This window comes from Phyllobates terribilis, unplaced genomic scaffold (genome assembly GCF_046119375.1).
Source record: "Phyllobates terribilis strain yellow unplaced genomic scaffold, ASM4611937v1 Scaffold_1__5_contigs__length_1240528914, whole genome shotgun sequence".
Classification (NCBI taxonomy): domain Eukaryota; kingdom Metazoa; phylum Chordata; class Amphibia; order Anura; family Dendrobatidae; genus Phyllobates; species Phyllobates terribilis.
The window spans coordinates 343507936-343531930 of record NW_027362761.1 but is presented as its reverse complement, the minus strand read 5'-3'; the positions used below and the strand labels follow the sequence as shown (position 1 = coordinate 343531930).

The 23995-nt window shown below is 47.2% G+C and overlaps 1 protein-coding gene across 4 annotated transcripts in view; it reads left to right on the top strand.

The window, feature by feature from the left end:
* Window positions 1-8657: 8657 nt before the first annotated feature.
* The window catches only part of GLT1D1 (glycosyltransferase 1 domain containing 1), a 205030-nt gene continuing 189692 nt past the window's right edge, over window positions 8658-23995 (top strand). For 2 of the 4 annotated variants that reach the window (XM_073676140.1, XM_073676138.1), the window contains exons 1-3: window positions 8659-8950; window positions 16420-16568; window positions 20954-21059. In XM_073676140.1, coding sequence (XP_073532241.1) covers window positions 8883-8950; window positions 16420-16568; window positions 20954-21059 — 323 coding nt within the window. In that variant the 5' untranslated portion in view covers window positions 8659-8882. Of the gene's footprint in view, window positions 8951-16419; window positions 16569-20953; window positions 21060-23995 lie in introns of all 4 variants that reach the window. The other 2 variants (XM_073676139.1, XM_073676141.1) reach the window with 2 other exon arrangements.

The following is a 23995-nucleotide window of genomic DNA, read 5'->3' as shown; positions in this document are numbered from 1 at the left end:
TTGCCTTCCTTTGTACCTTTTCAAGCTCGTTTATATCCTTTCTATATATTGGGGCCCATAACTGAGCACAGTATTCCAAGTGTGGTCTGACCAGTGCTTTGTACAGTAGAAGAACAATGTTCTCATCCTTTGCAGCTATACCTCTTCTGATACATCCCATTACCCTGTGTGCCCTTACAGCAGCGGCCTGACTTTGGGCACTCCAATTTAGTTTGCTATCAATCAAGATGCCCAAGTCCTTCTCCATCTCTGAATTCCCCAATGATTTCCCATTCAGTGAGTACTGGTGACTTCCATTTTTCCTTCCCATATGTATGACCTTACATTTCTCCTCGTTAAACCTCATTTGCCATTTAATGCTCCACCTACCCAGCTTATCCAAATCCCTCTGTAGGTCTGCACTGTCCTCTTTTGTATTAATTGTTTTACATAACTTTGTGTCATCTGCAAATATTGATATTTTACTATTTATCCCGTTGACTATGTCGTTAATAAAGATATTAAATAACATTGGGCCTAGTACAGACCCCTGTGGTACCCCACTAGTGACGCTTACCCAATCTGAGAATATTCCATTTATAACCACCCTCTGCCTTCTATCCTTTAGCCAGTTAGCTACCCACTTGCAAACATTTTCCCCCAGCCCCATCATTCTCATTTTGTATACCAACCTATTATGTGGCACGCTATCGAACGCTTTTGAGAAGTCGAGATACACGACATCCACTGGTTCCCACTGATCTACTCTAGAGCTAACCTCCTCGTAGAAGTCAATCAGGTTTGTTTGGCAGGAGCGATTCCTCATGAATCCATGTTGGTTCGGGGTTAATAGATTATTAGCATCAAGATGCTTCATGATTGCCTCATTAATAAAGCCTTCAAAAATTTTGCCCACAACGGACGTCAGACTCACCGGCCGATAGTTTCCGGCGTCACATTTCGCTCCCTTTTTGAATATTGGCACTACATTCGCCTGTCGCCAATCAAGTGGTACAGACCCAGTCTCAACAGAGTCCTTAAATATAAGATATAACGGTCTGTCTATCACATTACTTAGTTCCCTTAGTACCCGTGGGTGTATGCCATCAGGTCCTGGTGATTTGTTTATTTTAATGTTACTGAGGCGTTTCTGTACCCCAGCTTGGGTTAGATTTGTCATACTTAGTGGAGGATTAAGCTTGTCACTTCTCATTTCTCCTGTTAGTTCGATTTCCTTTGTGAAAGTTGACGAAAAAAATTTATTTAATAGATTAGCTTTATCCTCATCTTTCTCTATGATTTTGCCTTCATCACTTTTTATCGGTCCAATATTATTCGATTTAATCCTTTTACTATTTATATACGTAAAGAACAGTTTGGGATTTGATCTACTTTCCCTAGCAATACGTCTCTCTGTTTCCTCCTTTGCTATTTTTATTTGTTTTTTGCAGGTTCTCGTTTTTTCCTTGTAACACATTAGTGCCTCCTTGCTGTTTTCCTGTTTTAATCTCTTGAATGCCTCTTTTTTGCTATTTAACGCCCCTTTTACGTTCTTATTCAACCATATTGGTTTCCTCTTATTTCTGGCCCTTTTATTCCCATACGGTATATACCTCTCGCACTGAGTATTCAGAATTATTTTGAAGGTTTCCCATTTACTATTCGTATTCCTTTGATTAAGAACTTTGTCCCAGTCAATAAGTTGAAGGTTTTCTATCAGCTGATCAAACTTCGCCCTCCTAAAGTTTAATGTTTTAGTTGTTCCCTTATTGATAACCCTACTGAAGGGCATTTTGAAATTGATAATATTATGGTCGCTATTACCTAGGTGCCCCCCTATCTGTACCTCAGTTATTCTATCAGGTCTATTAGTCAATATTAGGTATTCTATTGCTATTAATAAAGAATAGCTCTGTACAAACAGCACATGAGGACAGCAACACAGACACAAGGCGCTACGTCTGTAGTGTATAGAGATGGGCAAACTGGTGGGAATTTATCAATCTCTGTATATACAGAGAGTAGATAGTATGCTCTAGAGGTGTTCCGGGTCCTGGCATAAGTAAGAAGCCAGTACTACTGCAATCTGTCTGGTGACTGCTTCTCACAATGTCATTCAGACTTTCCCACAAGGCTTTAGGAGAAGAAATAAATGTCCTTCTAATGATGCTGCACGAAGACATGACTGCTGGCTCATCATGAGGTGTTATCTGCCTTCCTACTCATAATAGCCTTTTAATGGAGAGATTCTCCTCTAAGAAAAATGCTAGTAATGCATACCTTATGCCCTAATAATCGTTTTGCTAATTGAGACATTTACTTTCCTCCCGCTGCTTTTCTAATGCACTCTCCAATAATGGCTGCCTGGCTGTTTGACTTTCAGATCTGCTCCCTACTCATGACAGCAGGATGACAAACAGCTGGCACATAGACACCAAAAGGAATATTATAAAACTGTAACATATTTTCTCTTCATTAACATTTACATACACATGTACAAGAACTTCGGAGTTCATCTACATGAGCCTACGCATCTTAGTCTACCCATCCCCCGAGAGTACAATTCTTCTGCAGCTTCCTTACCTGATTGTAGCATATTATACTCATCAGTAGGGCAATAATGCAGACCGGCAGTGCCAGAGCAGTGGGGCATTTACCAGGTGAGTAAGGCTCAGCCTAGGCATAGTGTAAGCAGATAGCTGTCCATCAGCGGTTGTCATCACTGATTAGCCGATAAGAGTGACAATATCAAGGCTACAGCCATGGGAGACCAGCGCCGGAACAGATCAAGAAGCACTAACCTGATGACAGATTCCCTTTAAACTCCTGGGCAACACCTGTAAATTTAAAAGGGTTGTTCGGCAATTTTTTTTATTACAAAAATAGCTTGTGATGGTCTTTTTTTAAAAAAAAAAAAAAAATCATATACTCACCATGCACGCCTCACAAACTTCCTCAGATCCGCTGACGGAGTCACATGACTCCCTCAATGGAAAAAAAATAAAGGAGACTGGCAAAGGAAGTCATGTAACCACTGCAGCCAATCACCTGTCTGAGCCATAAGAAAGAGCGAGGAGACTGATGGGGACACAAGCAGTACTACTGCAAAATGGTAAGGATCTGGTAGGCGAGTATATCCGGCGATTATATATCCAGCACCTGGATGTGCAGGATGTTGATGCATTTTATATGATGCACATTTAAAAAGTATTGTTTGCAGTAGTGACAAGGCCAGGTGAGTACATTTTTTTTTTTCACCAATGTGAGTTTGTTCATTTGTAAGAAGTGGTGGGCTACCCCTTTTAACACCCTACCGACATCTGCGGTACATGTACGGCGCAAGTCGGGAGCGGATGTATGGAGCGGACTGACAGGGTGAGCCTGGCCCATACCTGACAGATAATGGCTGTGACACACATGACTGTTAACTTGTTAAATGCCACCGTCAATCTCTGACAGCGGCACTCACAGTGCACCAGCATGGAGGAGCGTCATTCTATGTGCCCATCAGCTGCCCCAGAACTTGATTGCGGCGCACTGATGGATTGCTGTGACAGCTGGGGTCTGTTGAAGCCCTCCATGCTTGTCACATGGAGCTCTATTAAAACCCAGCCTATAGCTGGGCTTCGAAGGGGCCATGATTTTTACTATATACAGCAATACTCCAGTGTTGCTGTATATAGCAGAAGGGATCAGGCAATCGTATGTTCAAGCCCCATAAGAGAACTAACAAATACCATAAGAAGTAAAAAAAAATTAAAAAAAATATAAACAAATATAAGTTCAAATCACCCCCTTTTACTTGCATTAAAAATAAAGATATTAAAAAATAAAAATACACATATATGGTATCGCTGTGTCTATTAAAGTCTGATCTATCAAACTATAAAATTATAATTTTTTTCTTGTGGTGGATAAAATTTATTAACCTGATTGGTAAACATAAACCATAAACAATCAAATTTTCACATCTATCCAAAATGGTATCAATAAAAACGTAGTCTTTAGTCTTTAAAATGAGCCCTCACACAGCTGTGTGTATAAAGCATACCGTGCAGAGCTTTGTGTATACAGCATACAGTGCACAGCTGTGTGTATAAAGTATTTGATACATTGCTGATTTTGCAAGTTTTCCCACCTACAAAGAATGGAGAGGTCTGTAATTTTTATCGTAGGTACACTTCAACTGTGAGAGACAGAATGTAAAAAAACCCCAGAAAATCACATTGTATGATTTTGAAATAATTAAATTGCATTTTATTGCATGAAATAAGTATTTGATCACCTACCAACCAGCACGAATTCTGGCTCTCACAGACTTGTTAGTTGTTCTTTAAGAAGACCTCCTACTCTGCACTCATTACCGGTATTAATTGCACCTGTTTGAACTCGTTACCTGTATAAAAAACACCTGTCCACACACTCAATCAATCACACTCCAACCTCTCCACCATGGCTAAGACCAAAGAGCTGTCTAAGGACACCAGGGACAAAATTGTAGACCTGCACAAGGCTGGGATGGGCTACAGGACAATAGGCTAGCAGCTTGGTGAGAAGGAAAGAACTGTTGGCGCAATTATTAGAGAATGGAAGAAACACAACATGACTGTCAATCTTTTTCGGTCTGGGGCTCCATGCAAGATCTCATCTCGTGGGGTAAGGATGATTCTGAGAAAGGTCAGGAATCAGCCCAGAACTACACGGGAGGACCTGTTCTATGACCTGAAGAGAGCTGGGACCACAGTCTCAAACATTGCCACAGGGCATGCAAGGTTCCCCTGCTCACGCCAGCACATGTCCAGGCCCGTTTGAAGTTCGCCAATGACCATCTGGATGATCCAGTCATGTGGTCAGAAGTGACCAAAATAGAACTTTTTGGTATCAATGCTGTGTTTGGAGGAAGAAGAAAGATGAGTACAACCCCAAGAACTCCGTTCCAACCGTGAAGCTGGTGGGGGAAACATCATACTTTATGGGTTCCTTTCTGCAAAGGGGACAGGATGACTGCACCTTATTGAAGGGTGGATGGACGAGGTCATTTATCGTGAGATTTTGGCCAACAACCTACTTCCCTCAGTAAGAGCATTGAAGATGGGTCATGGCTGGGTCTTTCAGCATGACAATGACCCAAAACACACAGTCAGGGCAACTAAGGAGTGGCTCCGTAAGAAGCATTTCAAGGTCCTGGAGTGGCCTAGCCAGTCTCCAGACGTGAACCCAAACCCAATAGAAAATTTTTGGAGGGAGCTGAAACTCAATGTTGCCCAGTGACAGCCCCGAAACCTGAAAGATCTGGAGAAGATCTGTATGGAGGAGTGGGCCAAAATCCCTGCTGCAGTGTGTACAAATCTGGTCAAGAACCACAGGAAACGTCTGACCTCTGTAATTGCAAACAAAGGTTTCTGTGCCAAATATTAATTTCTGTTTTTCTATTGTATCAAATACTTATTTCATGCAATAAAATGCAAATCTATTATGTAAAAATCATACAATGTGGTTTTCTGGATTTTATTTTTAGTTGGCAGTGTATCAAATACTTATATCCCCTTCCCCCTGTAACATGCAGTGCAGAGCTGTGTTTGGGAGTAGATACATTCTCTGTGAATGTATATGAGAGGGCTTCTCTGAGGCTTTTGTCTGGCTGTTCCTCCCACAAGTGACTGATGGCTTCATGACATTTAACCCTTTAGGCTGTAGTATCTACTGGTGCAGACCTCTGGTCTTTTCTGCAGGCTGGGGAGGGGCTGTCACTCACTGTATATACAAGTGGGGGGCTGTCACTCCCTGTATATACACGTGGGGGGCTGTCACTCTCTGTATATACACGTGGGGGGCTGTCACTCTCTGTATATACACACGTGGGGGGCTGTCACTACCTGTATATACACATGGGGGGCTGTCACTCCCTGTATATACACGTCGGGGTCTGTCACTCTCTGTATATACACATGGGGGGCTGTCACTCCCTGTATACACACATGGGGGGCTGTCACTCCCTGTATACACACACACATGGCGGGCTGTCACTACCTGTATATACACATGGGGGGGGGCTGTCACTCCCTGTATATACACGTGGGGGGCTGTCAATCTCTGTGTATACACGTGGGGGGCTGTCACTCCCTGTATATACAGGTGGGGGGCTGTGACTGTATATACACGTGGGGGGCTGTCACTACCTGTATATACACATGGGGGCCTGTCACTCCCTGTATATACATGTCGGGGGCTGTCACTCTCTGTATATACACACGTGGGGGGCTGTCACTACCTGTATATACACATGGGGGGCTGTCACTCCCTGTATATACACGTCGGGGGCTGTCACTCTCTGTATATACACATGGGGGGCTGTCACTCCCTGTATACACACATGGGGGGCTGTCACTCCCTGTATACACACACACATGGCGGGCTGTCACTACCTGTATATACACATGGGGGGGGGCTGTCACTCCCTGTATATACACGTGGGGGGCTGTCAATCTCTGTGTATACACGTGGGGGGCTGTCACTCCCTGTATATACAGGTGGGGGGCTGTGACTGTATATACACGTGGGGGGCTGTCACTACCTGTATATACACATGGGGGGGGGCTGTCACTCCCTGTATATACACGTGGGGGGCTGTCACTCCCTGTATATACACGTCGGGGGCTGTCACTCTCTGTATATACACATGGGGGGCTGTCACTCCCTGTATACACACATGGGGGGCTGTCACTCCCTGTATACACACACATGGCGGGCTGTCACTACCTGTATATACACGTCGGGGGCTGTCACTCTCTGTATATACACATGGCGGGCTGTCACTACCTGTATATACACATGGGGGGGGGGCTGTCACTCCCTGTATATACACGTGGGGGGCTGTCAATCTCTGTGTATACACGTGGGGGGCTGTCACTACCTGTATATACACATGGGGGGCTGTCACTCCCTGTATATACACGTCGGGGTCTGTCACTCTCTGTATATACACATGGGGGGCTGTCACTCCCTGTATACACACATGGGGGGCTGTCACTCCCTGTATACACACACACATGGCGGGCTGTCACTACCTGTATATACACATGGGGGGGGGCTGTCACTCCCTGTATATACACGTGGGGGGCTGTCAATCTCTGTGTATACACGTGGGGGGCTGTCACTCCCTGTATATACAGGTGGGGGGCTGTGACTGTATATACACGTGGGGGGCTGTCACTACCTGTATATACACATGGGGGGGGCTGTCACTCCCTGTATATACACGTGGGGGGCTGTCAATCTCTGTGTATACACGTGGGGGGCTGTCACTCCCTGTATATACAGGTGGGGGGCTGTGACTGTATATACACGTGGGGGGCTGTCACTACCTGTATATACACATGGGGGCCTGTCACTCCCTGTATATACATGTCGGGGGCTGTCACTCTCTGTATATACACACGTGGGGGGCTGTCACTACCTGTATATACACATGGGGGGCTGTCACTCCCTGTATATACACGTCGGGGGCTGTCACTCTCTGTATATACACATGGGGGGCTGTCACTCCCTGTATACACACATGGGGGGCTGTCACTCCCTGTATACACACACACATGGCGGGCTGTCACTACCTGTATATACACATGGGGGGGGCTGTCACTCCCTGTATATACACGTGGGGGGCTGTCAATCTCTGTGTATACACGTGGGGGGCTGTCACTCCCTGTATATACAGGTGGGGGGCTGTGACTGTATATACACGTGGGGGGCTGTCACTACCTGTATATACACATGGGGGGCTGTCACTCCCTGTATATACATGTCGGGGGCTGTCACTCTCTGTATATACACACGTGGGGGGCTGTCACTACCTGTATATACACATGGGGGGCTGTCACTCCCTGTATATACACGTCGGGGGCTGTCACTCTCTGTATATACACATGGGGGGCTGTCACTCCCTGTATACACACATGGGGGGCTGTCACTCCCTGTATACACACACATGGCGGGCTGTCACTACCTGTATATACACGTCGGGGGCTGTCACTCTCTGTGTATACACATGGCGGGCTGTCACTACCTGTATATACACATGGGGGGGGCTGTCACTCCCTGTATATACACGTGGGGGGCTGTCAATCTCTGTGTATACACGTGGGGGGCTGTCACTACCTGTATATACACATGGGGGGCTGTCACTCCCTGTATATACACGTCGGGGTCTGTCACTCTCTGTATATACACATGGGGGGCTGTCACTCCCTGTATACACACATGGGGGGCTGTCACTCCCTGTATACACACACACATGGCGGGCTGTCACTACCTGTATATACACATGGGGGGGGGCTGTCACTCCCTGTATATACACGTGGGGGGCTGTCAATCTCTGTGTATACACGTGGGGGCTGTCACTCCCTGTATATACAGGTGGGGGGCTGTGACTGTATATACACGTGGGGGGCTGTCACTACCTGTATATACACATGGGGGGGGGCTGTCACTCCCTGTATATACACGTGGGGGGCTGTCAATCTCTGTGTATACACGTGGGGGGCTGTCACTCCCTGTATATACAGGTGGGGGGCTGTGACTGTATATACACGTGGGGGGCTGTCACTCTCTGTGTATACACGTGGGGGGGGCTGTCACTCTATATACACGTGCAGCACACACATTTCTTACAGACAGCACAGGGCCTGCAGCAGTACAGGAACCTCAGCAGTGCGCGTTGTTTCTGTGGGGACACATTTCGGGGGAGCACAGTGTACACACAGTGCTGTAGATAACGTGTGCTCGGTGCAGGTGATCCCTCTGCCCACTCCGCCCCCGGCTCCTGATGCCGCAGATCCGGGTGTCCATCTGTGACAGGAGCCGCACAGCCGAGGTGGGGGCAGGGACGCGGGTGTGAGCGGTCAGCCATGAGAATCCTCTTTCTGGCCCCTCTGAGAGCGAACACTGGGAACTCCACCACCGCCGCCAGGATCAGGTGACAGCTCTGCCCAGCATCTAGTGGTGACAGCACTGCTACATCTAGCGCTGAGTACTGCAGAGCACAGCGGGGGGGGGGTCCTGAGTGCAGAGCACAGCGGGGGGGTCCTGAGTGCAGAGCACAGCGGGGGGGTCCTGAGTGCAGAGCACAGCGGGGGGGTCCTGAGTGCAGAGCACAGCAGGGGGGGGGGTCCTGAGTGCAGAGCACAGCGGGGGGGGGGTCCTGAGTGCAGAGCACAGCAGGGGGGGGGGGGGGTCCTGAGTGCAGAGCACAGCAGGGGGGGGGGGGTCCTGAGTGCAGAGCACAGCAGGGGGGGGGGGGGTCCTGAGTGCAGAGCGCAGCGGGGGGGGGGTCCTGAGTGCAGAGCACAGCGGGGGGGGGGTCCTGAGTGCAGAGCACAGCGGGGGGGGGGTCCTGAGTGCAGAGCACAGCGGGGGGGGTCCTGAGTGCAGAGCACAGCGGGGGGGGGTCCTGAGTGCAGAGCGCAGCGGGGGGGGGGTCCTGAGTGCAGGGCGCAGCGGGGGGGGGGTCCTGAGTGCAGGGCGCGGGGGGGGGGTCCTGAGTGCAGGGCGCGGGGGGGGGGTCCTGAGTGCAGGGCGCGGGGGGGGGGGTCCTGAGTGCAGGGCGCAGCGGGCGGGGGGTCCATGAGTGCAGAGCGGGGGGGGGGGGGTCCTGAGTGCAGAGCGCAGCGGGGGGGGGGTCCTGAGTGCAGAGCGCAGCGGGGGGGGGGGTCCTGAGTGCAGGGCGCAGCGGGGGGGGGGGTCCTGAGTGCAGGGCGCGGGGGGGGTCCTGAGTGCAGGGCGCGGGGGGGGGGTCCTGAGTGCAGGGCGCAGCGGGCGGGGGGTCCATGAGTGCAGAGCGCAGCGGGGGGGGGGGGGTCCTGAGTGCAGAGCGCAGCGGGGGGGGGGTCCTGAGTGCAGAGCGCAACGGGGGGGGGGGGTCCTGAGTGCAGAGCGCAGCGGGGGGGGGGTCCTGAGTGCAGAGCGCAGCGGGGGGGGGGTCCTGAGTGCAGGGCGCAGCGGGGGGGGGGGTCCTGAGTGCAGGGCGCGGGGGGGGGGTCCTGAGTGCAGGGCGCAGCGGGCGGGGGGTCCATGAGTGCAGAGCGCAGCGGGGGGGGGGGGGGTCCTGAGTGCAGAGCGCAGCGGGGGGGGGGTCCTGAGTGCAGAGCGCAGCGGGGGGGGGGTCCTGAGTGCAGAGCGCAGCGGGGGGGGGGGGTCCTGAGTGCAGAGCGCAGCGGGGGGGGGGGTCCTGAGTGCAGGGCGCGGGGGGGGGGTCCTGAGTGCAGGGCGCGGGGGGGGGGGGGTCCTGAGTGCAGGGCGCAGCGGGCGGGGGATCCATGAGTGCAGAGCGCAGCGGGGGGGGGGGGGTCCTGAGTGCAGAGCGCGGGGGGGGGGGTCCTGAGTGCAGAGCGCAGCGGGGGGGGGGTCCTGAGTGCAGAGCGCAGCGGGGGGGGGGGTCCTGAGTGCAGAGCGCAGCGGGGGGGGGGTCCTGAGTGCAGAGCGCAGCGGGGGGGGGGGGTCCTGAGTGCAGAGCGCAGCGGGGGGGGGGGTCCTGAGTGCAGGGCGCGGGGGGGGGGGGTCCTGAGTGCAGGGCGCAGCGGGCGGGGGATCCATGAGTGCAGAGCGCAGCGGGGGGGGGGGGTCCTGAGTGCAGAGCGCAGCGGGGGGGGGGGGTCCTGAGTGCAGAGCGCAGCGGGGGGGGGGGTCCTGAGTGCAGAGCGCAGCGGGGGGGGGGTCCTGAGTGCAGAGCGCAGCGGGGGGGGGGGTCCTGAGTGCAGAGCGCAGCGGGGGGGGGGTCCTGAGTGCAGATCGCAGCAGGGGGGGGGGGTCCTGAGTGCAGAGCGCAGCAGGGGGGGGGTCCTGAGTGCAGAGCGCAGCAGGGGGGGGGGTCCTGAGTGCAGAGCGCAGCAGGGGGGGGGTCCTGAGTGCAGAGCGCAGCAGGGGGGGGGGTCCTGAGTGCAGAGCGCAGCAGGGGGGGGGGTCCTGAGTGCAGAGCGCAGCAGGGGGGGGGGTCCTGAGTGCAGAGCGCAGCAGGGGGGGGGGTCCTGAGTGCAGAGCGCAGCAGGGGGGGGGTCCTGAGTGCAGAGCGCAGCAGGGGGGGGGTCCTGAGTGCAGAGCGCAGCAGGGGGGGGGTCCTGAGTGCAGAGCGCAGCAGGGGGGGGGGTCCTGAGTGCAGAGCGCAGCGGGGGGGGGGTCCTGAGTGCAGTGTGCAGAGCGCAGCGGGGGGGTGGGGTCCTGAGTGCAGAGTGCAGAGCACAGCGGGGGGGGGTGGGGTCCTGAGTGCAGAGCACAGCGGGGGGGGGTGGGGTCCTGAGTGCAGAGCACAGCGGGGGGGGTGGGGTCCTGAGTGCAGAGCATCGGGGGGGGGGGGGGGGGGTCCGCATGTCTCATCACTCTGCGTTGTATAGAGTTAGGTCCAGAAATATTTGGACAGTGACAGTATCTTTGTGATTTGGGCTTTCCATGATGCTATTTTGGATTTAAAATGAAATAACTGAGATACAATTGTAGTGTAGACTTTCAGGTTTAATTAAAGGGGTTGAACAAAAATATCTTGTGAAACGTTTAGGAATTGCAGCCATTTTTCTACAAAACTCCTCATTTCAGGGGCTCAAAGGTAATTGGACAAATTAATCATAAATAAAATGTTAATTTTTAATACTTTGTGGAGAATCCTTTGCAGGCAATGACTGCCTGAAGTCTGGAAGCCATGGATGTCACCAAACCTTGGGTTTCTTTCTTTGTGATGCTTTGCCAGGCCTGTACTGCAGCTGACTTCAGATATTGCTTGTTTGTGGGTCTTTTTGCTTTAAGTTTTATCTTAAGCATGTGAAATGCTGCTTGATGGAGTTGAGATCTGGTGATTGACTCGACCATTGCTGAATATTCCACTTCTTTGCCTTAAACTCCTGGGTTGCTTTTGCAATGTTTTTGGTCATCGTCCATCTGTACTGTGAAGTGTCATCCAATCAACCATGCTGCATTTGGTTGAATATGAGCAGAAAGTATAGCCAAGTACACTGCAGAATTCATGAGCCTGTTTCTGTCTTCAGTAGCATTAATAAACACTAGTGACCCAGTGCCATTTGAAGCCTTACTTGCCCATGCCATCACACTGCCTCTGCCATATGTTACAGAGGATGTGGCGTGCTTTGGATCATGGGCCTTTCCCAGCCTTCTCCATACTTTCTTCTTCCCATCATTCTGGTACAAGTTGATCTTACTTTAATCTGACCAAAGAATGCTTTTCTAGAACTTGGCTGAGTTCTTTAGATGGTTTTTTTTTGGGAAAAGTCTAATCTGGCCTTTCTATTTTTTTTTTAAGGCTGATTAATGGTTTGCACCTTGTGGTGAAACCTCTGTATTTACTGTCATGAGGTCTTCTTAGATACTTCCTGGAGAGTGGATGTAGTGAAGGGATTTTTATTCACCATGGAAAGGATTCTGCGATCAACAGCTACTGTTGTCTTCAAGGCCTTTTTAAGTTCCCAAACTCACCAGTGGCCCTTTTTTTTTTTTATTTATTTTTTTTTTAGTCTAATGATGGTCTGTTTCTCTCCCTTTGAGAGCTCCTTTGACCCCATGTTGTGGGTTCACAGCAACAGCTTCCAAATGCAATGGAATCAGCTCAAGACCTTTTACCTTCTTAATTGATGATGGATAAATGAGGGAATAGCCCATGCAGCCCATTAAAGAGCTTTTGAAATAATTGTCCAATTATTTATAGTACCTTAATGATCTGTAATTCCTAAACTCTTAACGCCAACTAGGTTGTGAATACCCTCAAATTAAAGCTGAGAGTCTGCACTTTAAACTTGTGTCACTATCCAAATATTTCTGGGTCTAACTGTATATAATACAATATTTCATCACGCAGTGTTGTATACTGTGTTATATATAGTACAATATTTCATCACTCGGTGTTTGATTGTACTTGGGTGTTCTTAGGCGTGTGTTTTTGGCTCTTAGAAGCCTGATAATGGTACCGTAGGTTATGTAGTGGTAATTGCGTTGGCAGCTTACTGAATGTATGTTTGTGTAACAGGTTTGGTGATCCACGTCAGCTGTGTTATCGTGTACTGAGGTTACGTCCCTGCCATTCTAGGAGCACGTACAGTCGCCCTGAGCAGTAAACGTCATTGTGTTACGACGTTTACTTCAGGAAAGAAGCTGCATGTCACATGTGAGGTGGCCATACGCCCATCTAATGTCTATGGGGTCTGGCGCTTTAGGTTATAGGGTTCTTTTTTCTGGGAAGCTTCTAAATAAATCCGATCCTCAATATGCTGAAATAAAACTGCAGTGTGGATTTTAATATCTCCAGTAAGTCAGTACCCAAATGAAATTGATTGTGGAATTGTTGCAGAATTTACATTTATCATTCAAAATGATTTTTGATATGTTATAAAGATCTAAACGTGCTGCCAATAGGTTGGGATCACCGATTACGGTGGGATCACACTGCTGTGAAAGCAGCAGCTCCTGCCTAAGAAGAGCGATGTGGAATAGACCCATAGATTTTCTATTGAGCCCACACATTCACGTCTATAACGTATAAAATATAATTTTAAAATTTAGATTTATCCTGTAAAGATAAAGCAAAACACTTCAACAAACCCAACTTGTGGATATTTTATCTCCATATCGGACTTTCCACCTTGAAAATCTGCTGCATTGTATTTTGACATGGCAAATTACGAATCTGCGGCTCTGATCATTAGATGACAGGTTCAGGGGACTAAAAAAAAATATGGTTCTCCTGATTTGCAGTTCTACTATATGAGGCGCTCGAGTGGTTATCCTGATTGGCCGCTCTGCTATATGAAGCGCTCGAGTGGTTATCCTGATTGGCCGCTCTGCTATATGAAGCGCTCGAGTGATTATCCTGATTGGCTACTCTGCTATATGAAGCGCTCGAGTGGTTGTCCTGATTGGCCGCTCTGCTATATGAAGCGCTCATCAGGACAACCACTCGAGCGCTTCATATAGCAGAGCGGCCAATCAGGACAACCACTCGAGCGCTTCATATAGCAGAGCGGCCAGAGTGGTTGTCCTGATTGGCCGCTCTGCTATATGAAGCGCTCGAGTGGTTATCCTGATTGGCTGTTATGCTATATGAGATAAATTGCCTGAAGTTAAAATTAATCAGTATTCATTTTATTTCTAAGGCATATATGCAACGTGAGACTGATAGAAGCAGATAACAGAATAATTAGGCTCTGACATCTAGTTGTGCATACACATACACATGGCTGGCACTCATTCTCTTAGACTATGTTCCCACGTTGCAGATTTGATGCAGAGCGTTTTTGCCTCTCTGGCAGAAAAAAATTAAAAAGTTAAAAATAAAAAAACCCTGTATACTCACCTCTCCAGTCTCCTCCCGGCGGCAATCCTCTCTCCTCTGCGTCCCGCGGTGTACTGGCAGGACCTGCGGTGACGTCATTTAGTCAGCTGATGGTCACGCGACCATCACCTGACCGCTGACGTCAGCGTTCGCGTGACCATCAGCTGACTAAATGATGTCGCCGCAGGTCCTGCAAGTACACCGCGGGATGCCGAGGAGAGAGGATCGCTGCCGGGAGCAGACCGGAGAGGTGAGTATACAGGTTTTTCTATTTCTTTTTTCACCGCGTGGTAGCCGGGATGAATGAGTTGTAGTCTCCCCTTCATCCTGGGTACCACACGCACCGCGATTACGCTGCAAATTCGCGGCCATTGAATTTAATTGAAACGCAGCAAATCCACATACACCTGTGGGTTTGCTCCGTTTCAATGTTCCTAAATGGCCGCGAATTTGCAGCATAATTGCGGTAGAAATGGTCATGCTGCATTTTGCAACGCAATGCGAATTCGGCGCGCTAATTAGCGCATCCTAATTCACATTGCTTTGCATGGCAGACTGTTTTACAATCGTTTTCACGGCCCTAAAAACACCACATAAACGCTACAAAAATGTTACGTGGGCACATAGCCTCAGGCTATGTGTCCACGTAACGTTTTTGTCGCGTTTTTGCAGCCATGAATTCGGATGTGCTGTTTAATCAACAACAAAGCAGGGGGAATTGAAACTATGGCTTTTCAGTGAATCCAAAAGTCTGATACACCAGTGGCAGACTACAGACTGCTGTAAATGGCAGCCTGTGTTCTACTGCTAGATTGGCATTGTGACTGCACGAGAACATGAAATGTGGTGCTTGGTTGTAGAATTTTCGCACTGTTTTACAAAAAGCAAAGCATAGACTACTTGTCAGGCTGAATCCTCCGTTCTGGGGTGCACATATAAAGATGAAACATTGCTGAGTGTTGGTTTAATCGCTGCTTACCTTGCTCCCATGCCCTGATGTTCCTCTCCAGCCCACTACTGATCAGTTGGTCAACAAAGACTCCCGAGTGACTTCATTGACCGATACCCAGTGGTAGAAAGTGAGAGATCCTCTTTATTGAGAAAGGTGTAGAAAAAGACTAATGGTCACTAAAAAAATAAGTCGCTTAGCATTTCAGGCCACCTTACACATTAGATATTTTTTGGTCAACCCCTTCAGACAACAACCTCAATCTCTGCTGACTCCCGAACATTCATGTGTTCCTGAGAGCCCCACTGCCAGACTCTTCTAACTGAAATTCAATCAGCCTGATTCTTCTCTTCCCCCAACATCACCATTAGGGGAAGCTCCCATGTACATATTGGCAGGTTCAATTGACTTTAGTATAATGTGTGCGGGGTCTTTTAGTGATGAGCTATACCCATTGACCCCCTTCTATCAAGTAGGGTGCCTCTCTGGAGGACACAACTAATGAATTACATGGGCAGCCCATTGATTGAGCTCAGTACTTCATTTAGCTATCGGAGGAATGGGGAATTGTCAGGGCCTTCCAGCAGCTTATCCTCCTTAGTTTAGAGGGGCCTAGAGTCATCTATGTAATGAGCATGTGCGACCACCACTTCTATAAACAGTGAATGGATGGATGGTAGAACATGCTCGCTACCAGCCACCATTCACACATGGGACTTTGGGACCTTTGTTCTCATGATTGGTGGGAATCCCAGGAGTCAGACCCCCCAGTGATCATGTGTTTTAATAGCTATCCTTTGGATAGGTGATATGTCTTAGATAGGACAAGCCATTTAGGGACCCTTTGCAGTACGGGAGAGTCCAATATTCATGGTATTTTATTTTGCTTCCTAAAAGCTGTTAAATATTTTTTACTTTTATCTGGTAACAGGCTTAAACCCTTGTATTAAAAAGAAATTTAGATGTGAAGATGTTGTGGTCGTACACAGACCGTGGACTCAAAGAATGCCTCTGTCCAATACAACCTGCACTATATATTGTGCACTAGTTGGGGTTTCTGTTTTGCATTGGGGCTCACTTGTCTGCAGTTAATAATTTAGCAGGGGTGACTTCTTTATTCTGCGCTCACATCTGGTTCACTAGAGCTTCCCTTCTGTTTCCTAATATCCAGGAGTCACCTTGAAGCGGCTGGCCATGAGTGTGAGCTCCGAGATGCGGCTGGAGTACAGAGCCCATTGGAGGCTGCAAAGCTGATTTCCCAAAGGACGTTTGATGCCGGACTGGCTATCCACATGTATAAAGCTGGAAGATTTCTTCTTGGTAACAAGTTTTTCATTTTAATCTGTAGAGATCTTTTTAAATTTGAGATGAAAGGGGTTCTCTGGTGAAAGGAAGTTATCACCTATCCCCAAGATGGGTTATAACTTATTGGTAATGGGGGACTGACCGGTAGGACCTGCAGTGATTGACAGAATGTGGGCTTTTTATCCTCAATATCGTGAAGTGGCAGTGCACTTGCTCAACCGCCACTACCTTCTTTTCTTATAGAGCAACTGGAAAATGTTGAGCGCAGCCTTCTTCAGTCCCAGAGGGAATGAATGGAACAGCGGTGGAGGATTTTCACTGCCTCTCAGTGTTGTGCACGTCCCAGCGGTCGGATCACCACCAATCATGTAGCCTTTGGAGGGGTGATAACTTGTTTTTACTGGACAACCTCTTTGAGTTTATTTTACTATGTTCGAGGAAGAAAAGAAAATACCAGTAGACTTGCATATGTAGCCCTCAGTCTATTCATGACGCCTCTTTCTTAGCTCATATGAGGAAATATTAGCGTTTAGTCGTGCTGCTGCGGAAGAGACTGAGGTTTTTAGGCCACCAGATAAATGAGCCTGAAAGTGACCAATATTTCTCCTTGCTGAATATGTGCGGTTAAAGGCTATGTGCATTCTGACATAACAAACATAGCTGAAAAGTGTTTTTGAGGGTTCAGAATAAATTTTCCTTTGCTAGTTATAAAAAAAAAAAAAAAAAAAAAAAAAAAAAAAAAAATGTGAATTGGAAAGGAACACTAAATGCCAAAAATGGACAAAACATCCTTCCCCAATATTCTCATTTTTCTTTCTTCGTATTCTTTCTCAATTAGCTAAGAAATATATAAAGAAACAATCTATTTTGCTGCAGATTTGTCATTTCTTCCCTCCTTCTACTTTGTACTATATGGTGTCTTACTGTAAGACATACATGTCAAGCTCTGGCCCATGGGCCAAATCTGGCCAGCGGGGAGATTATTATTATATTTGGCCCGCGACACCAGAACTACCACCCCTATGTGAGGCCCATTATTCTGTATGGAGCGCTGTGTGAGGCCCATTATTCTGTATGGAGCGCTGTGTGGGGCCCATTATTCTGTATGGAGCGCTGTGTGGGGCCCATTATTCTGTATGGAGCGCTGTGTGGGGCCCATTATTCTGTATGGAGCGCTGTGTGGGGCCCATTATTCTGTATGGAGCGCTGTGTGGGGCCCATTATTCTGTATGGAGCGCTGTGTGGGGCCCATTATTCTGTATGGAGCGCTGTGTGGGGCCCATTATTCTGTATGGAGCGCTGTGTGAGGCCCATTATTCTGTATGGAGCGCTGTGTGGGGCCCATTATTCTGTATGGAGCGCTGTGTGGGGCCCATTATTCTGTATGGAGCGCTGTGTGGGGCCCATTATTCTGTATGGAGCGCTGTGTGGGGCCCATTATTCTGTATGGAGCGCTGTGTGGGGCCCATTATTCTGTATACTGGCTGGCCCACGACTTTGTCCAAGTTTTTAATTTTATCCATTTGTGTGTTTTTGAGTTTGACATCCCTGCTGTAAGATAATTGGCTGCAGCAGGAGCCTCTCCCCACTGCTCTGTCTGTCATAGTGCCCCTTAGCTAAGCTTCTTTGCCCTATGTTATTTACTAAGTGAAAATGGAAAAGATCAGCAGGAAATTAACTCTTTTTTTTTTATTTTATTTTTTTTCTTCTTAAATCAGCACTCCAGCTCCACTCCACACGGGGTTGAGGGTTTCCAGTTGCTCTGGCTCAAGTGACGGCTTTTGTAATCCCCCAGATCACTGTGTGTTCTGGGAGTTACTTTTCTCAATACAAGTTTATGGCACTCAGATCGAGGCAATTCCCATAGACTTACATTGTAAAGATTTTTAAAAGTGACCTCTGCTTCACACAGCAACCTCGATCACAGCAACAGTCATGTGGTGCCGAAACAGGACTGAAAACGGGTGAAGATGACTGAGTATGTGAATTACACTCGAATACATGATCCTTAAAAAGGGATTTAAAAAAAAATGCTAGTATGTGCTTTAAATTACATTAGAAAATGACCCATAGTATCAATCAGGTTTTTCTGTTAAAATAAAAAAATAATTAAACCATTTACTTATCACTGCTTACATTTAAAAAAAAAATTCTTGCAATTTTCACAGTGGTTACTAGGTCTAATATTTGACTGTAACGATTCCACCCTCAGTGCTGAGCTGTCTGTGCCGTGATTGACAGCTCAGTAGTCCAGTGTGGTGCAGGGCCGTGCTGAGCTGTCTGTCAATAATAACACAGCTTGGCCGTCCAATCTGAGTCTGGGAGGTGCTAATCGCTCGTCAAGTGCTCCCGGTTCTCTTGATTGTTCAACTATTTACTAAGCTGGCAGTCCCAGATAGCTGAAGCTACAGCTGACAGCTAAGTGTGGTTGGTTTACTCTGTGCCTTGTATTTTGCTTGTTGATCTATCGCTGCCTGACCTTAGACTTAGTTCTGACCATCTGCCTGTTTAACCCCTCTGCTCTGATCCGCTATCATCCTGGTATTTTGACCTCGGACCGTTACCTGACTACGACTTTGTCTCTGCCCTCTGTTTATGACGTATTCTCCTGGTTTTTGACCTCTGACTCCTCGACTATCCCGACTCATGGCTTGTCCTTGAGAACTGACTTGGCGTCACATCCTGTCCTTCACATGGACATTAACAACTGTAGACCGACTCAGAAGTAGAATCTGGGCATGCTATAATCTATCAAAGGCTATTATGAAGAAATGGGGAGGAGGTGCATCCTGTGTTATCTGTCATCGTAATCTTGTCTGTGATAAGACTGCTAAAGCACTTTTTGTGCAGGAAGCATGAGACTAATATTAGGTCAGTGTGAAAATTGAAAGGTGTGTTTTTTTTTTTTAATAGACTAAAATTGGAGCTGGTGGGGACATAAACCAGGTTTTTAATCAGGGGAGCAGGGTGGCTGTGGTTCTCCCCGTGTTTGCCTGGGTTTCCTCCCACACTCCAAAGACATACTGATAGGGAATTTCTATTGTAACCCCCCATGCGGACAGTGATGACGAGGTCTGTGAAGCACTATTGCTTTCCCTTTAAGAATTTTGACAAAACTGTTGGCTTCATAAGTATGCAGAACCCCCACAAAGTGATAAGAGTCAGGAGATATTAGAGATGAGCTGATTTGATTTTACCGAGAAATTCCATTCTCAACAAATTTTATTTTCCACGAATTGAATGTCCGATTATTATACTATGGGGTCTGGAGAGTCCCCAGAGGAAAGTAAACATGAGATGTGTGAAAACTTATCTAATACCTCCCCTGCTCACTGTCCCATGTACGGTCCTCGGTGCGTCTTCTTACTGCTGCTGCATTGAAACCCTAGCCTTCATCTTGGGTTCTTGACCTAGAGTGCGTCTTGTACGCCTTGATATCATGACGTCGCTACGACCTTACGACGCGCACTCGATGGCATAGCTAGCCCTGGGATTTCCCTGCTCAAGAGGTAGAGGTCCCGGTCCGAGTCTAGAGTGTGTGTGTGTGGTAAGGATACGGCACGCATCTTGGCGTACCGTGAAGAGGTTGACCCCCCCCATCTTGCTGAATTTGAGCAGAACTTATTGCAAAAAAAAATCCCTATTCTGGAGAACACAGATTTTTGTAACATTCAAGTAGAATTCAGTTCCATTGTAATAAATTTTCCTAACTCTGGGGGATACATTAGGCCACAATACTAACCCTGCACTAAAACATACTTTGTGGCTGACACGATTTTACTAAACTGTTAAAGGGATTTGGGGCTAAAAATAATTTGTGCAATAGGGTTTTCTTTAAAGATTTTGCTTTTGCAGACCTTTGTTTAAAACAGCTGAGAGGTGCTCAGAAAAAGATATATATCAGGGTGACTGATGGGTTCTCAGTTAACTCATTCTGCAGCCAGCAACAGACAGCGTAACACAGAGGCTAGAGATCGCAAATGGGGTAAAATTCTTTAATGAAATCCAATCGCAAACATTTTTTTTTAACCACAATTACATGTATTAAGTAAAAAATGACTAGCCTTTTAATGAAGAACCTTCCAATGCTAGTACAGTACATATGACAGTATGTTAACTGATTGCGTGCTTGTTTATGTCGTCGCTGGTAGTCACTTTTAGTGCGGCACAGGGAAGGACCAGCGTGCGGACAGGAAGATCTCAGATGATGCCTGGCGGACAGCACTGAGGAGGAGAAAAGTCAGCTAAAAGAGCGGGGCATTGGGCGAGGGATTTCTACAGGAGGGTTATGACTGTTCTTCAGTAATTTGTGTGACTACTTCTTATTTTGATGACTGTTAGTGTACTTTTTCCTATGTCTTAATCCTGACCATACTTGTTAATTTCCATCTTAATTTCAGCTAACAGGATACCCTTTGGGGTCATCTTTGGTGGGACGGACGTAAACGAAGATGTGAAGAATGAAGAGAAATGCAGGGTGATGGGAGCTGTGCTTGACGAGGCCAGGTATGGGGACAGGGTTTGAGGTTACGCCATCTTATTTCTACATAACCTGAATGTTTCCCAGAATCACATGACACTTCCTCAGGCTGTAGGTGGTGCTGGGTTAATTCCCTATGACACATGGAATTTGTGTCGGAGCGTGACAGAGCTTCCTCTTCCTCACCGCGTCACATAGTCCTGCACAGTAGAGAGCTACTTCTCCTTTTGCTATTCCAGGACATTGTTCTTTTATTTGACTTGGTTTTTTTTTTTTTACAATTCATTTTTACAAGTACAGTGATTGTACAAAAGTCTTCAAACGAGAAGGAAAAGCCGATGATATACTTTATCAGCGAACCGTGTGGCTTTTCTTCTACTCCACTAGTCTTCGTCTTTCATAGCGTGTGTAGCCCACCATCTAAACAAAGGGGTTGTGCCAGCTTGGGGCAAAAATCTGCAGACTGTGACACCGTGCAGTGCGCACCCTGCCACCATTCCCCCGTCGGTCACGTGGCTGCATGTATGCGATTTGCGTTCTTGTGGCCACAAACCAACTAGACTCATCCGGCTTCTCTAAAGTCACTTCCATTGAGAGAAGCTGGAGGATTGTGGTCGGCTCGTGAACCAGAAGAATGCAAATCCCATATGTGCAGTCATGTGGCCACCCGCTCGCGTCAATGTCCCAATGTCACACAGAATGACTGCACACTTTTGTCCCAAGCCTGGACAGCCCCTTTAAATTATACAGTTTCCTAAGCATACAAGCTTCTGGCCGTCATTTAAAAAAAAAAGAACGTTGGATTCAGTTACGCTGACACTTTTACGCAATAAGAAAAATTTGATTGTGGTCCACAAGAAGCATGAGTGATACAACTTGTGGAATTACATCCAGACATGTAATATAGCCAGGACCACATCCTGGGACCATCACTGATCTTCAGTTTGACGGGGTCTCGGGCTTGTATACGTGCTGGATCCCCTTCACAATTTTTTTTCCTGCTCAGCCGCATTCTTGGCATCCCGCAATAAAGGGATCTGCACCGTTAAAGCAGTGGATTGATTGCAAAGCCAGCACTTAGGAAGGTGATGCAGCACCCTGCATTCTCGGGATCAATGGAGGTCCCATTGCTTTGGTAGAATTAAAGGGGTTGTCCACCTGGACCATTTGTTTATTTATTTTTTTTAGCTTAAGTACATGTATTTTTGTTTTAAAAATAATTTTTGTAATCGGGTTTCATAAATTTGCAGAGTTTTCCTTTTTTAGCACCTGTATTGCATTTATTGTTGGCTTGAAAATGATTTAAAGGGTTATTCCTATCTCCAAGATCCTATCCCAATATGTAGTAGGTGTAATAATATCATCAAATATCTCTAATTAGAAATGTAGTATAGTTCTTCTGATTCACTTCCCTGTGCAGGGCATTGCAGTTGCTTAGGTATCCTTGGTTTCGACCACTAACGGCTAACTAACTGTCACTGTAGGAGTGGTCGTAACATGGATACCTAAGCTGCTGCAATGCCCTGCACAGGGAAGTGAATCAGAAGAACTATACTACATTTCTAATTGCTGGTATTTGATATTATTATTACACCTACTACATATTAGGATAGGATCTTGGAGATGGGAATACCCCTTTTAGCTTAGAATCCGTCATGAGCTCATTAGAATGATCCAGTGGAAGTATTTCTAATGGTTATCTGTCTTTTCCTGAGCTCTTCTAAGCTGATTTATGACCACAGACTATATCAGTGTTGAATGTGCAGCCTGTAAAAGCCAAACGGTGCAAATTTTTAATGAAACTGAATTGCAAATATGATTTTTTTTTTTTTTTTTTTTTTTTTTTTTAGGCCCAAATATATGAATTTAAGTTGCAAAAAAATGTTCCTAGAGGTGGCCACAACCCTTTTAACTTTTGGAAGCAATAAAACGTAACATGTAGTGAGTGAGATGGGAATAAAGAGGTAGCTCTGAAGAGAACATGAAAGTGATACTGGAACCGGGGCGGCAGCTCGTACTAGGAGCTCGTATTCCACACAGCTGAAGGAGGAATTGAAACTGTCGGAGGGGGCGCCCCTCTCCATGTCTGTAGTGAAAAAATTCAGAAAGTCTGAATTCTTTTAACCCCATCACTGTCGGGCTGCCTGTGGACAGTTTTCCAATTTTTGATGTATGTAATAACTGAATTCTAAAATATAAAGTCCTCTATAAATATTCTAATCATTTACCCTTTGTTTTCTGAAAGTAGGCACAAGGCTCCTTTTATAAATGCGACACAAAAATTATGGACCCTATCATGCAATTTTGCACCAAAGATTGATTTCTAAAAAAAAATTGCTTAGTGATTTCCTATTTGTAGCTAAAGATGTGACCCAATTGGAGACCTCAACGCACAGCACCCCCGAAATATAAGAGATGAGCTGAGCTTATACCAATATGCCTGTATCAGCAAGCACACATCATTACAACTGAAGACCAGATATCTCCACAATCCAGATACCAGGAAACCAAGGAGTCCTAGCCAACAAATGTCCTCATTATTCCACCATGTGGAACTATGGCTGCTGCCCATACATGATGCAAAATGAAAACTAATTCCTTTATTCTGCATTAAAAGGGCATCTCCATCTCCATGTGCCGTCACTGATATGTCACCAATGTTCTTGCTGATTGTAGTCATTGCTGGAATGCCGGATAAAATATTTAAATTCACAACAACCAATCCCATGTGGACACCTCTTTATTAACTCACAAGTAAAATAAAGTGCAGTAGCTATCAATTACATGACGGGTAAGCAGAGAATAAATGCAATTGAATGGATGCATGACCAGTCATTTCTGAAATTCATTACTGTGGGTATTTTAGTAATGAGATGAAAGAGAAGCTGTCACCTCCAGAAATGCTACAGTATGGTCCCCCCCCCCCCCGGAGCGGATACTGGAAGTGAGTGGCAAGGAGAAT